The 15,097-nt window shown below is 41.9% G+C and overlaps 1 protein-coding gene across 1 annotated transcript in view; it reads right to left on the bottom strand.

The window, feature by feature from the left end:
* The window catches only part of ATP12A (ATPase H+/K+ transporting non-gastric alpha2 subunit), a 35,374-nt gene extending 20,606 nt beyond the window's left edge, over positions 1-14,768 (bottom strand). The window contains exons 1-9 of the mRNA XM_054997365.1: positions 14,494-14,768; positions 11,744-11,890; positions 7,758-7,817; positions 5,847-6,050; positions 5,178-5,291; positions 4,318-4,452; positions 2,901-3,018; positions 1,832-2,100; positions 25-223 (exon numbers count right to left, since the gene is read on the bottom strand). Of these exons, the coding sequence (XP_054853340.1) occupies positions 25-223; positions 1,832-2,100; positions 2,901-3,018; positions 4,318-4,452; positions 5,178-5,291; positions 5,847-6,050; positions 7,758-7,817; positions 11,744-11,890; positions 14,494-14,502 (1,255 nt within the window). The 5' untranslated portion in view covers positions 14,503-14,768. The remainder of the gene's footprint in view (positions 1-24; positions 224-1,831; positions 2,101-2,900; positions 3,019-4,317; positions 4,453-5,177; positions 5,292-5,846; positions 6,051-7,757; positions 7,818-11,743; positions 11,891-14,493) is intronic.
* Positions 14,769-15,097: the final 329 nt, after the last annotated feature.

Raw genomic sequence — 15,097 nt, 5'->3', positions numbered from 1 at the left:
CTCCTCAGTCTCTTTCTTACTTACTTGATTGGTTTTCACTGGTGTCAGCTGAGTAGATCTGTTGGTCAAACCAAAGATGAGCTACTGTCATCCTGTTTTGGGTAAGGGTTCCTGTCTTGTCAGAGCAAATGATGGAGGTTGAGCCCAGAGTTTCCACAGCTTCCAAGTTCTTCACCAGGCAATTCTTCTTGGCCATTCTCTTGGCAGTCAAAGATAAACTGACCTAATAATGTGAAGAAAATCACACAACCCATATTAATCAGGCTGTAAAGAAGTCAGGTATATCATGTCGCCTCATTCAAGTTATAACTAGAGATGGGCACAAACTGAGGGCCAAGCTACACATGACGAATGACACTTGAACGGCAAGTGGATTGAGTGGAGGGCAAGTGGACAGGGAGAAATACACTTGCCGTTCAAGTGTCATTCGTCATGTGTAGCTTGGCCCTAAGATATGAACCAAAATTAAGCACGAACCAGGCCAGTTCGTGTTTTGCGAACCACAGTTCATCAGATCCCATTTCTGATGAACCACCATGAACTTTAGGCTGGTTCATTTGGTTCATTTTTTGGTTCGTGGCTGCAGACAGCCTGGTGCCAATCAATCAGTTTCCTAGGCAACAGGGGATGGACTTCCTGCAGAACTTCTGCTGACCCAGAAGTGACTTTCTTCTGGCCCGGAAGTGACCTTCTGCTGACCCGGAATGATGATTTTCTGACCTGGATGTGACATTTTCACGAACCAGTTTGCGAACCAGGGGCAGGTTCATGAAAGTTCGTGGTTTGTGGTTTGTAAAATTTGACAAACCACGAACCACATGGTTTGGTTTTTTCCGGTTTGTGCCCATCTGTAGTTATATCCTGTTTCTATTCCTGCAATTGCTATGTGCCTCGATTCTAACCTTATTTATATCCATGTGCAGCATAACTGACATAAGCAAAATTATTTTCAATTGCAAACCACCTCTGTTAGTCTCTTGCCATAAAAACCCCACCAGGGGTCACCATAAGTTAGCTATGACTTGATAGCACTCTCCACCACCACCATAGCTGGCCTGATGTTATTTGTTTATTTATAGTCCACCTTTCCTGTTGAGACTCAAGGCAGATAGAAACTACAGCAATGCAGTGGGAACTCTATAAACATTAGAAAACAATGCAATAGAAACAGTATAATTTGACAAAGGAAATGGAAAAACTAGATGATGGAAATGATAAGACGATGCAGTAATAACAAGAAATGCATAAAACAAACAGTGCCGTAAATAGCATCCCTGCTCCTTTTATTAAAGCACGCTTCTGAACAATTCCCATTTTAACCACAGCCCTATTCTCTTTATAAAAATGCCCTTCCGAAATGCTGTGATGATCGTGTGATTGTAAAAAAAGTATGTCAGACGTGCTCTTGTTGGTGTAAATGCTACTGCTAGAGAAATTTCCTCATATAGTATTCTTCGTGAAATACAATACAAAGAACTAAGGGCCAAGCTACACATGACGAATGACACTTGAACAGCAAGTGTATTTCTCCCTGTTCACTTGCCCTCCACTCAATCCACTTGCCGTTCAAGTGTCATTCGTCATGTGTAGCTTGGCCCTAAGATGCATTAGTAGCGGGAACAGAGAATAAGGCATTTTTGAACTTGTAAAAGGCATGCAGGTACGGATAGTAAAAGGAACATTCTTCTGCTCAAAAGCAGCCTGTTGCAATGACAGAAAAGGGAGTTGTCTGTTTTAGACTTTCAAACAACAGAGATGGCTTCATATTCACTAACAGAAACGTATGCAGGCACAGCACTATAAAGATGGCTATCAGGCCAATCATACTTACAGTAACTGTGGCTAGCAGTCCTTCAGGCACATTGGCTACAATAATGCCAATGAGGAAGATGATGGAATTCAAGACGTCATAACCCATAGAGACGGCAATGATGAAGAAAATCACCCCTATGGAAATAGCTACTCCTGCAACAATGTGAACAAAGTGCTCTATTTCGAGAGCAATCGGCGTCTTCTCATTCCCGACTCCGGAGGCCAGTGAAGCAATCCGTCCAATGATGGTCCGGTCACCTGTGTTGATTACCATGCCCATAGCAGTTCCTAAAGAGAAAGAGGTGATCTTTAGCAAAGAGTTATCTTCTTTGCATATGTGGGTAATAATGTCACGAGGGCGGGCAGGGTTGGTTTTTTCAGTTGCACTTCTATGCATACTCTTTAGCATAGCCAGGGCTTTTTTTCAGTGGGACTGCGGTGGAACGGAGTTCCAGAACCAATTGAAAATGGTCCAGCAGCATGGAGGGCAATCTCAACTCCCCTCTGTCTGGAGATCAGGGGGCGGGGCCACCAGCCATGTGACCATTTTCTCCTAGGGCAACCCACTGAGTTCCACCACTTCTTTTCCTCGAAAAAAAGCCCTGAGCATAGCAATGCGCTGAAAAACAAATGAGCTCCATCAGAGAAAGACATCGATCTAGTTTTCTCCCAAAGTTTATCAATATATTCCACTTGTGGCTGTTCTTGGCAATCCTTCTGTTCACCCTAAAACTCATGCAATTTGGAGCAAAAAGAGATGTGTCTTCGAGGGATCCTTGAGGTTAAATTTCTACCTCTTATTTTTAACTTTTCCAACTATACAAGAAGGTATGGATTCTTTAATCAGTGTTTTAGTTTCAAGGCTTATGACAGTTCACCAGAATTGCATTGAAGAGATCGTGTAATCGTATAGGAATAAAATGGAGGGGAAACTTTAAAGGCTGATCCCCAGACTTGCTGTACCCCCCACGTAAATGCTTAAGATATCTAAAGATATGGAGATGCCCTGACATTGCCATATCTTTACACAGGCCCAACATTTGTCAAAATGTGTTTAATTACATGCACATACTTTTATATACCCATACCTTCCAAGCAAGTTGTGGAGTAGAAAGCAATATTTTTGGTCTCCAGGGGGTTGTCATGAGTGAATTCACAGGAGCGGGACTGTGGCTCTGACTCCCCTGTGAGTGAAGAATTATCTACCTGTTGATCAAAGACAACACACACAATTGGATGACCTTTCATTGTGTTTACTCATTATCATTATATTTTATGAAGAACTTCAGTCATTGCGGTGGTAGCCGGAGTTAACCAAGTAATATTCTGCCACGATAGGGATGCCATTCACAGGTTTAAACTTATCACTGATATTTTTTTATTTATGTCATTTATACTCCACTTTTCTCACTGAGGCAGATTACACAAAGCAGATTACACAATGTGAGATTAGTACAGTCAGTATCAGGAACATTTCCATAAACAATGCCACAGAGTAAATAAACACAAGTTCAAAGACAGAGCATTAGCAGGAATCCAATACAACATAGTGGTAAGGTCTATGGTTCCTAACTCATTCGTGGATCATTTGAGATCCTCTCCCTACAATACAGCCCTCCTATCTTAAGAATGAACAGAGCATGGTTTCCAGTTCTGAAAAACACCAGGCTAACAAAACACTCTATACCCGACAATAGCCCTGCAGAGAAAATTAGCACATCAAGCACCAATCCATATGCAAAAGAACCTCCTCAGGATACAGTGAAGCCTCCCGCCATTAGCATTCCACACCCTGGGAAACTCTTACAGGATGACTCAGCTCAACCCCACCCCTCCTGAGTAGATATAAATGACCTGCCAACATCTTTTCCACACTGTGACACTGAGAGATCTCTATCTTTTGGTGCTACACCTCTGAAGATGCCAGCCACAGCTGCTGGCGAAACGTCAGGAACTACAATGCCAAGACCACAGCGATACAGCCCGGAAAACCCACAACAACCAACCACAGCTCTCTTTGTCAGATGCATCTAGACTTAAAAGTGCTACTGGACTCTTTTCAATTTTGCTACTACAGACTAACATGGCTAACTCCTCTGGATCTCTGAGCATCTAGAACCAGTTCTTAACCTAGAAGCCTCATGGTGGCTATTTCGGAGCATTTCCTAGAGGCAGACGTATGTAAACAATTGCACACTTCAAGCCGACTACTTTGACGTTGCCTCAATCTCAGGGTATCTGATTATGCAACAACCCCAGAGAGAGAGCGACAGCCACCCACATGACTTTTGCTATGACTTAATGATCTAAGGCACCTAGCTGTGGGAAGATTTTTCCTTGTAAAACTTCAGAAGGAGTTGTTGTGACTATTTTTAGATACAGTTTCACTTGGCTCCAGAGCAGCCCTCTCTTTCAGCACATGACTGTCTCTCTAGTGTGCAGAGAGATGTATTTTCAAGTGACTTAATTCTCTCATGGTTCATATCCGGCTTTTTTTTTTTTTACCTTGCAACCCTGACTGGTGATTATCCGGATGTCAGCCGGTATCCTGTCGCCGCCTTTGATTTCCACGATATCACCCACCACAAGCTGGTCTGCTGAAATTTCTTTTTTCTCTGAATCTCGGAGGACTAACGCTTGCTAGAGAGAAAGTCAAAAGAGAGAAAGCCTGGCTGAAACCTTGGTCTGATTTATGGCGCATTTGCAACAAAGATAATTCCAGGTGATCTGTTTGGAGTTGTATAATTTTGTTGGCCAAATGACATGTTCATTAGTGTGGTGGCACTTTGTATTGCTATTCACTAGTTGGGGACAGGGCTGCATTAAGCAATCAACAACATAGTTTTATCCAATAGGGAGAACAGTAAATTACCCCTGACCCAGCACTGTCCAGGACCCATTGTCAGTCTTGTAATTATATCACCTGCTGCTGAGCTAGGCTGGCTCCAGTTTTCAGACAGAGTTGGACTAGGGTCCAGGAGAATCAGGTTCAAATCCACACTCAGCCATGAAGTTTTCCGGTGACCTTGGGCCAGCCACACACTACCTCACAGGGTTCTTGTGGGGATAAAATGGTGGAGACCTACCTTGGGTCTCCATTGGGGATAAATACAGTACATAAATAAGAGCAGCAGAGGCAATTGATGCTCCTGCTCAAAAGCAATGGGTCCACCACATTATATTTTACCCACAGCCCACCATTGCCTTCAGGTGTCTCTGAAAGCAACAGGAGTCTGATAAAATCTGATAAAATAAACACAGTGTTGAGTAAACCCATTTCCCCTCCTTCACTACAGGACATAATCTCCAATGCCCTTTAAAATAATCACCTGATTCTTACTCCCACTGAAATATTGGTTACTAACCTGTGGTATCATTTTACTGAAACTGGCCATTATGTTAGTGCTTTTAGCTTCTTGGTAATAAGCGAACATTCCAGTAAGGATAACAACCAATGCAAGGACCACACCCAGGTAGAGCTAAAGGGCAAGAAGATGATCAAAGTTAGTTAAAAATCCAACACTTATAATTTCTCACCTGGAGTACAATAGTTACACAACTGACTCAAGAAAGAATGAGTTTGATTAGATAGCAAGGAGGAGAGAGGCTGTGCTTGCAGCATAGCCATAAATGAGCTAAAAGTTATAGGCAAGAATGTTATGTCTTCTAACCAGACCAAGGGAAATATGGGACACAAAGGTGATGGAACTACTAGAAGAACATGAGGCTTGGGCTCTGTCTGGCGTCATGAGATGCTTCAATCCTCGTGATTTTGTGGTTTTGAAAAAGATGTAAAACCACTCTGGTCTGAAAAGGTGAACTGGGACTCACGAAAGCTCATACCCTACCACAAATTTTGTTAGTCTTATAGGTGCTACTGGACACTTGCCCTTTTTCTATTGGCGTTCAAGTGAGACTTTAAAATAGACACTCTGGAGCAGAAACACCAAAGCATGGGTTTGCCTTTTTAATCCCCCCCCATGCTAGATCTACCCGTGAAAAACGCAGAAACCATAAAACGTGATGCTGCTGACCTGGTTAAAGGCTCCAGGTTTTTGCTGAGCAAATAGAATTCCGAAGGCGATCCAGCAGAGAATAGCTCCGATCCACAACAGGATGGAAAACCCTCCAATCATCTGCTTGAGAAACTTGATGATTTCAGGCGTCGATTTGGGTGGTGTGAGTGCGTTGGGGCCATCTCGGGCCAGAATCTCTGCAGCTCTTGCACTTGTAAGGCCCTACAAGGAGACGAAGAGGGTTACTCGAGTGAAAAATCCTCACCAAGCCGCGTTAGGTTCAAAAGTGAATTTTGGATGCTGACGGTGGGGTTGACTTTTTTATTTATTTTAAATGGATGGCCCGCCCCATCCTGAAGACTCGCAGCAGTTAACCGCAGATTTAAATTCAGCCGGAACAACTGATCAAAGGGTCTGTTGTATGTGTGTTTCTCACTGCAGAAGCACTGTGTCAATAGAGCTTGAATTTAATTAACCAGAACCAAAATTCAAATTTGTGCAATCCCTGAACTATACTATGGTCCTCATCTCAGTCTCAGAAAGTACTACATCAAGGCAAGCCTTACTTACATCATTAGGGCACAGTCTGAAAGAGCATTTTAAAGATTGGGCATAGCGGCTGACTTGCATTAGACTTGTTCTTTATGCTTTAGTTTTGACATCCAGTCTTATTTCGGGAAACTTGTTGCCCATTTCCAACTCCTAAGGAATACTATATATATATTGGCCAAGGAAGAGAAAGGGGATCAGCCATTGCTCGCTGCAAATAATCTGCTTTGACTTTTCATTTGCCCACAGCTCTGTTAACAGCAACATTCTTGCAACTCTTATTACTATACACACACCTTTGGGTTTTTCAGACTGTAGACAGGCAGGGCTTTTTTTCAGCTGGAACGCGGTGGAATGGAGTTCCAGCACCTCTTGAAAATAGGCACATGGTTGGTGGCCCCGGCCCCCGATCTCCAGACAGAGGGGAGTTTAGATTGCCCTCCGCACCGCTGAGATCAGGGGGTGGGGTCACTGACCATGTGACCATTTTCACCAAGGGCAATTTAAACTTTAAAAAACTCCCCCCTTGTTCCAGCTGACCCAAAGTGACATCATTGTGCAGTCCTGAGTTCCACCACTGAGTTCCACCACCTCTTTTCCCAGAAAAAAGCCCTGTAGACAGGCAATCATTTCTCCTGTTTGTGCAAATATTGACACTAGCTTGTACATGGATTCCTTCTTCATAAATTGTTGCCTGGTTTTCTAAGATATAGCCTCGTACCCAAGGCTATTCTATCAAAGTGAACTTTTTCTGTTCTGTTTCCAGCCTTGACTGACTTGTATGGCAGGTATCTATCAAAACGTTTTAGTTTTTTTAAAGAGTCAGGATAATCCTATTGGTATGTAGCAAACTCTGCCTCCCTGCACTTATGAACTGCTTTTGGGTACATAGAGCTGTGATTAGAAGCAACAATTCCGGTGTCTGGACAGCAAGATTTGATTCTAGCAGCACCTCAGAGGTCAACAAAATTGTCTTGTTGGTCTCTAAGAATTTGAGACCAATACTGTTGGTCTCTAAGGTACCACTAGACGCAAATCTTGCTGCTCTACTTCAGACCAATGTCAGAGCAGGAAGTCAGTAGCAGCTGTCAGTTAAATGTTTCAATCTTCAGCCTTCCAGAATACATCAGCACCATGCACTTGTATGGAATTGGCAGGTTCAAGGCTCCAGCGATACGGAAAATCTGGTGCAACCAGGTGTGTGGCCTGATTGTTTCTAATATCGAGGAACTAAGCATCAGGTGACTGGTGATAACCACTGACCCATTTCCCAGGCTTATCATCAGGATTATGCTTCGGGTGTGGCAGCACAAACTACTATTTGCATTCCCATATGCAAAGCAAAGAAAAACCTACGTTTGCTGTAGTCTTTTAACTTACTTTGATAATGCTGGAACCATATTTTTCTTCTAACTCTTCACCGTTAAGTTTGTGGTCATCCTAAAATAATAAGAAAAAAGAGATTTTAAGAAAAACAGACAAATTGCTCTTGGTTCTGTGTTTGCATATTATAATATCTTGGTGATGGTTCCTGTTCCACTTAGAGATGCGTGAAACCTATCTGAGAAAACTTCCCAGATCAAAACTTTTCCGCATGCCTCAAAATTCCTCAGTGTTTTCGCCCAGATTCAACCGAGATTTTAATTTAGGTGAAACTGAGAAACTTGCTCAGTATGGGATGAGCCTGCTGATGCGGGGGGGGGGGGGAGGTGAATATAAATTGAATTAAATAAATAAATAATAAAGAAAGAAAGAACTTGCAACTCCTTCTATACTTATCCAGCTGCGCTGCGCCAAGAGCATAAAAATAACGGGTGGCCCTTTGAAATTGGTGTGTGTTGAAGGATATGTTTACATTTCTGAAGTTTGAGGTCCTCAAACCTCTGGTTGTGGAATTGCAGAGCTGGGAGGAACCCAGCAGATTAACCAGACAGAGAAGATATTCTGTTATCTGTACAGCCGAAAGCATATGTTTGTACAATCTCTTCTTGGAAAGCACCATGCTCCTAGGCAACTAGCTTGATCTTCCTCTAGTGTTTTTACACAACCCAATCTGTCACAGGTGTTAAAAGAGGTATCTTACTTATCCGAATTGTGATTTTCCTGGGAGCAGGAACCATTGCTCTGTGCTTCAGCACATGCTTTGCATCTCAGGGAGAAGAGTTGTAAAAGGCCTGTGCCTGAAATCCTGAGAAACTGCTGCCACCCAGAATGGATGTGATACTCAGTAAAAGGCAAAACTGAAAAGAGTCCAGTAGCACCTTTAAGACTAACCAACTTTACTGTAGCATAAGGTTTCGAGAATCACAGTTCTCTTCGTCAGATGTGTGAACTGTGATTCTTGAAAGCTTATACTACAGTAAAGTTGGTTAGTCTTAAAGGTGCTACTGGACTCTTTTCGATTTTGCTACTACAAACTAACACGGCTAACTCCTCCGGATCAGTAAAAGGCAGTTTCTCGTATGTTTCATATACCCCTCTAATATACATTAGAGCATGCCTGTAATCCTCAAGCCAAACTGCCTGTTTTTGCTGACTTCCTGGAACTTCAAAAACAGAAGCCGATCCTGGCTAGCCATGATATATAGCTGATGGGTTCTACTCCTTGTGGAATATCACAAGTGTTAGGGCCAAGTTACACATGATGAATGACACTTGAACGGCAAGTGGATTGAGCGGAGGGCAAGTGAACAGGGAGAAATAACTTGCCATTCAAGTGTCATTCGTCATGTGTAGCTTGGCCCTCAGTTAATCCATTCTGATAGCATTTGTAACTCACTATTGTCTTAGAGCTCGTAGTGTTTAATGATGCAGAATCATGGCCAAAAGCTTGAATTAAAATAATGGGGGTTATACCCATTATTTTATATTTCATATATATAAATGAAATCACCCTTTCAGCAGTCACTAAAATTAGGGGGGGGGGGGGTGGAAAGTGCCATCAAGTCATCGTTGACTTATGGTGACCCCTCCCCTTGCTGGGGTTTCCAAGGCAAGAGTGTGTCAAAGGTAGTTTGCCATTGCCTGCCTCTGCATAGCAACCCTGGTGTTCCTAGGAGGTCTCCTATCCACTTACTAACCAAGGCCGACCCTGCAAACCTTAGCTTCCACGATCCGACAAGATCTGGCTTGCTGGGCTATCCAGGTCAGTGCAAGGTGTGGGGGTAGTTTTTATACACACACAACTGACTCAACAATAAGCAAGAAGGAAGACACAAGTGGGCCCTTGAAAATGCACATGCTGTAGGAAATCCTCTAAACCCTCAAAGTACACCTGCCTTCCCAAAGAGATCCTTGTCAGTACACGAGGGCTGTGCATGTGTGCCGTCCTGTTGCCGTGGAAACCAGGTAGCTGAAAGTAGTGAGCAGGTATGAGTGCTCAGATTTCTGGAGCAAGGGGTCAAAACAAAGAACCGGTCCAGTCTTCTACTACCCGCATCCAAGCAGGGCATGAGGAAAGTCTCCTCGAAGTTTAAAGGCATAGGAAAATCTTTGAACTCGGAGAATGTATATCTTTAGGTGTGTCTCTCCACATTTCTCCACCACTATCCTTTTTTTACTGTGAGGAGAAAAATCCCCTTCTCTGTTTAAAGAGGACTTTAAGGTAAGCGAGACATGCCTCCAACTGAATCCGAAGGAGCAATCCGCTGAAAATAGAACTACCCGAACTGACACTGTGATGTGGCTCTGAAGGCACGATCAATTTGTACTAGCAGAAACTATGTAAATTCTCACATGTCTACACTTGCAATTATACTGGGACCGCATTTGCATTGTCTTGCAACCTGTCACATGGCAGGAACAATCTGTCACAATGCAAAACAAAATATACATGTTATATGTAACTTGATACCAAAAAAGAAAGAGGTTGCAAGTTACAGCCACTAGGCTGCATGAGTTGAAATAGGGACTTGACGTATCTCTGAGTTTTCCCTTCAGCTCCATACTGTTCTCTGGATTCAATCTTTGCTGTTGGGATTTGGAATGAAATGCCACAATCATACCAATAAATAATACCTTTGTAGCAAAAAGCGAGTGGGGAAGCTGCAAAGCTTTTTCAAAGACAAATAAACAACAACAACATTCGATTTATATACCGCCCTTCAGGACAACTCAATACCCACTCAAAGAGGTTTACAAAGTGTGGTGTTATTATCCTCACGACAATCACCCTGTAAGAAAGGGGGGTTGAGAGAGCTCTGAGAGAGCTGTGACTGACCCAAGGTCACTCAGCTGGCTTCAAGTGTAGGAGTGGGGAATCAAACCCGGTTCTCCAGATTAGAGTCCTGCTGCTCTTAACCACTACATCAAACTGGTTCCAAAATAGATGATTCCTTGACTATCAATGCAACCCTATGAGGAGTTACTCCTGTCTAAACCTATTGATGTCAATCAATCAATTTCAATCAAATCAATCGATTGATTTTCAATCAATCAATTTCGATCAATAGGCTAGGATGGGAGTAAATCTTCATAGGATTGCACTGATAGTCATTTTTCTGTGTTAACTTGCATAGTGCCACGGTGCAGAGTAGACAATTGTCAGAAGACAAGCGAATCTTTTCTGCTGTATCCTGCAGTCCAAAAGTCCACAAAGTTTCAGATTGGGTAGGAAGAGGAACTGCACCTGTTCCAGGTCTATGTCCCAAAGGTTTATTCTTAATTCTGTGGGCCAGTTTTCTTCAGTTGTCCAATGCAACTTCATAGGAAGTAAAATCAGGGCTTTTTTTCAGCGGGAACGTGGTGGAACGGAGTTCCAGAACCTCTTGAAAATGGTCACATGGCTGTTGGCCCCGCCCCCTGATCTCTAGACAGAGGGGAGTTTAGATTGCCCTCCGCAAGGGCAATCTAAACTCCACTCTGTCTGGAGATCAGGGGGCGGGGCCAACAGCCATGTGACCATTTTCTCCTAGGACAACCCACTAGGTTCCACCACCTCTTTTCCCAGAAAAAAAGCCCTGAGTAAAATGATACCTGAATGGATCTTCTCTCAGCTGAAAATCTTAATGGTATAGGAACCTGTGGTGGGTAGGCAGCCTAATAAAATGCATCTAATATTTTTTACTTAATTAAAATGTAATTAGCTAGTATTTATAAAGTATTTTGAAGACTGAAAAATCGCTACAACAGTATGACTGCTGTACCATCTAAAATAGAAGTGTTATTGGTTGTTGGAAACAAATCATTTAATGATAGATAAATCATCTCTGCTCGAGACTGAAAATTCGGCATTGTTATCTGGCCCAAATTTTCCCAGAAAACTGCAGGGGAGGACTTTGGTTTCAGCTTCTCTACTTAACACTGTATTGAAAATAAATAAACAAGAAAGTATTTGGAGCAGTTTCCAGTTTTCTGAAAGCACTTACAAGGTCCAGCTCTTTCTTGAGGTCTTCAGGCTTGCCTTTTTTCTTTTTCTCGTTTAAATCCTTATAATTTTCTTTTTCATTTCCTTTTCCTTCTTTTTCCAGATCTTTTATTCCATCGATCTCAACTGAGTAAATGTCAGGCTTTTTCTGAAATGGAAATTAGGTTGGCTTAGTTTTGTAAAGCTAAACTCCTTTGCCCTCTTGCACGGAGAAATATGGGGGGAGGGATAAGAAGGGGTGGATAGAGAAATTATTCTGTGGATTCCCTAAAGATTTGAAACGGGTTCCTAACTGGCCTTGTGTCATCTCTGTCTGTCTGTCTCTCTCTCACACACACACACACATATATATGCACACACCCCTTATAAAAATCCTACAGAGAGCTAAAGCTAATGTTTTACAAGCTACAAGTATGTATGCACATAGATAAAAAGGCTGTAAAGAAGAAACCTTGAAGGGATGTTATGATCACATAAGCTTCCTTTTTTGTGTTCTGAATCAAAAATGATAGAATGGTGGATTGCTAAATCATCTATTCCACTTTGCCAACAAACTAATTTGAACTTCAAAACCTGGAAGAAGTACAGATGGACAAAATGTAAGATTCCTATACTATGCTAAAATCTTAAGTACACACTCAGGGCCAAGCTACACATGACGAATGACACTTGAATGGCAAGTGGATTGAGTGGAGGGCAAGTGAACAGAGAGAAATACACTTACTGTTCAAGTGTCATTCGTCATGTGTAGCTTGGCCCACAGTCAGCGGTATAGCATGCATGCTTGAGCATATCTCAGAATGGGGGACTCAGTGACTGAAAGCAGTTGCCACTGTGAAAATTTCAGATATCCATGCTCTGTGTAAACAGTAAGTTTATTCAAACACATCTGAAACCTCAGTCCCCATTCAAAGATGTCAATGGCATGTCAGATGCACATCACAAGTACACACTGCGGTTGCATAAAGATAGTTTGGCAGATCTCCAATCTGGTGAAAAATTCAGCGAATCAGAGTCTGCCTTCCATCCTTTTCTGAATATCATGTATCACAAGTGATTCTGCACACATTGGATAATGCACTTCCAATCCTCTTTATAGATCATGTGGAACGGATTTTTTCATGTGTGGAACAAAAATTCCACGTCAAATGATTGATAAAGTGCATTGAAAGTGCATTATCCAACATGTGCGGAATCAGTCTTTCTGCATTAAATAAGAAAATGTCTGCAGCGAGCACTATATATATTATTTCCATGTAAACGTGACATCAACACAATCCATGGCTGCCTGCTGCCCAGTCAGCCAATTCTTTTTTTCAGAGCAGACGCTGGTCGATTAACTTTTCTCACTGTTGAAGGTGATATACAGATGACTGTATTTCATAATGGAAGCTGCCCTTCATAATGGAGGTTGCCCTACCCATTCCCCTTCATTTGGATGCCTAGACCAGCTGCTGTTTTCTGTCTCACCATCTCATCACTAGGTTATGCTCCAAAGATAGACTTCCTGTTTGGCATGAGCTTGTCAGCTTTTATATACATAACTTCGCAGTTCATAATTGTCCTATAAATTGCATGCCATTCTGTAGAATGACAGCTATTGGCTGACCCAATTTCTTACCAGATTCTTTGAGGCTTCTACTAATCAGTTTTCAAAAAGAGACACACTTGGTTGCAACTGGCTTATTGACACAGGAGCTGAGCTCTGAGCACGTGTGTCCTTAAATAACTATACTTTGGCACTTTAAATTACAATAATTGTGGATTCAATTGTTTTTCGTCAGATCAGTTCTTTTCAACCAAGCCCTAAATGTCATTTGCTCCAGCCCACCTCCCTCAGTTCTGAGCTAACACATGACAGTTTCTACCAAAATGAAAATAAAATGTTTGCAAGTATTCAGTTTAAGTTTTGCTAGTAAAACATTTTGTCACCTCAAAAAACCCCCTAAAAAACAGCTAAATATCCTTATTTGCACCTGAAGTGCCATCCTATTTCTGCCATTTGAAATTAATTTCCAAATGATATTCCTTGGCAACTATTTGACTGTTTATTAAATTTATTCCATTGTAAATTGCCAACTCTTTTCACTTTGACGGTCTCATCTCTTGAAGGAAAAATGCAAACACTCCGAGCTTGCCTTGAGTCAGTTTTATGTGGTACAGCTCACAGCACACTGTTGATGCTGTTTCGGTGATGAAAAGCAATAGACAATAAACAGTTTTGTGGACTGTCAGAAATATCCCATTATTAGAAGATTCTTGGAGGTTAAATTGAGGCTATTGAATTATCTTGATTACCTAAAGTTTGTAATTTAGTCACTGCGTAAATCATAGTAGTTCCTTTAGTTTGAAATTTCAGCTTAGATTGTATGATTTTTATAGTTGTCGGAAAAGATCATTAGCCACCTTGGTAGCCCTTGATGAGGCAGAAAGGCAGGGTATGAATGTTGAAAATAAATGAATTAATCTTGGACTCTTGTTTTTGTAATGGATGAATTATTTCATGTTAAATATTCCTCTCTTCTGATACATTTATGACAATTTAAATCATCAGTAAAAATGAAGAGAGGAAGAATTTATTATCTTACTGCATCTTTGTGAAAAGGCTGTTCAAATCACACAACCCAGATGATTGGGTAATCGTCAATATCAACTCTAATCCTATGCATATTTTCTCGTAGGTAAGCCCTATCAAAGTTATGCCAAAACTACTGGAATCCTATGTAGGAATGTATATGTAGGATCACTCACCTTTCCCATTCTAAACTCCTTGCCCCTTTGGCCAGGTGGAAGAAGAAATCTCTTGCAAGCAAATAAATAGGTACCAAGGATGCTTCGGCCAAAAAAGTAAAACAGAATATACAATCAGCAAGACCCAAGGAGTTATGAGCAAAAATAATGATGAGCAAAAATAATGATGGAGGACTACAGGAGCTCGCAAAGGCTGCAGCCTTCTCCAAACAGGAGAGTCAATGTTAGCTGGAATCTTCTCCACACCTAGGCATCCTTCAGGTAGGACTGGTTCACCTTCCAGAGCCTGTGGGAAGAATCTGCCTCTTGCTGGCCCTTATGAATGTTGCATGGCCACACCTCCTGCACTCTGAGGCCAACCCATCTTCCTCTTCACTAAACAGTAGGTGGAAAAATACCACAGTAATGGGCATATAAGTTCCAGGTCAGATAGCTTCTAATTATGCTTTGCAATGTTTAAACCCACCACTAGAGAACCTGGCTTTTAGGTATGTCTTGATCAAGACAGGAACTTCCATCAAGTCTTCATTTTAGCCCCCCTCCCCCTTTTTTTAAAGGGAATTCCGCACGCCTCAGCAGTTTCTTTTCCAAAAGTGCTGATATC

Source organism: Eublepharis macularius, chromosome 14, assembly GCF_028583425.1.
Source record: "Eublepharis macularius isolate TG4126 chromosome 14, MPM_Emac_v1.0, whole genome shotgun sequence".
Lineage (NCBI taxonomy): Eukaryota > Metazoa > Chordata > Lepidosauria > Squamata > Eublepharidae > Eublepharis > Eublepharis macularius.
The sequence above is the reverse complement of the archived record's forward strand: the minus strand, read 5'-3'. Positions and strand labels throughout refer to the sequence as shown.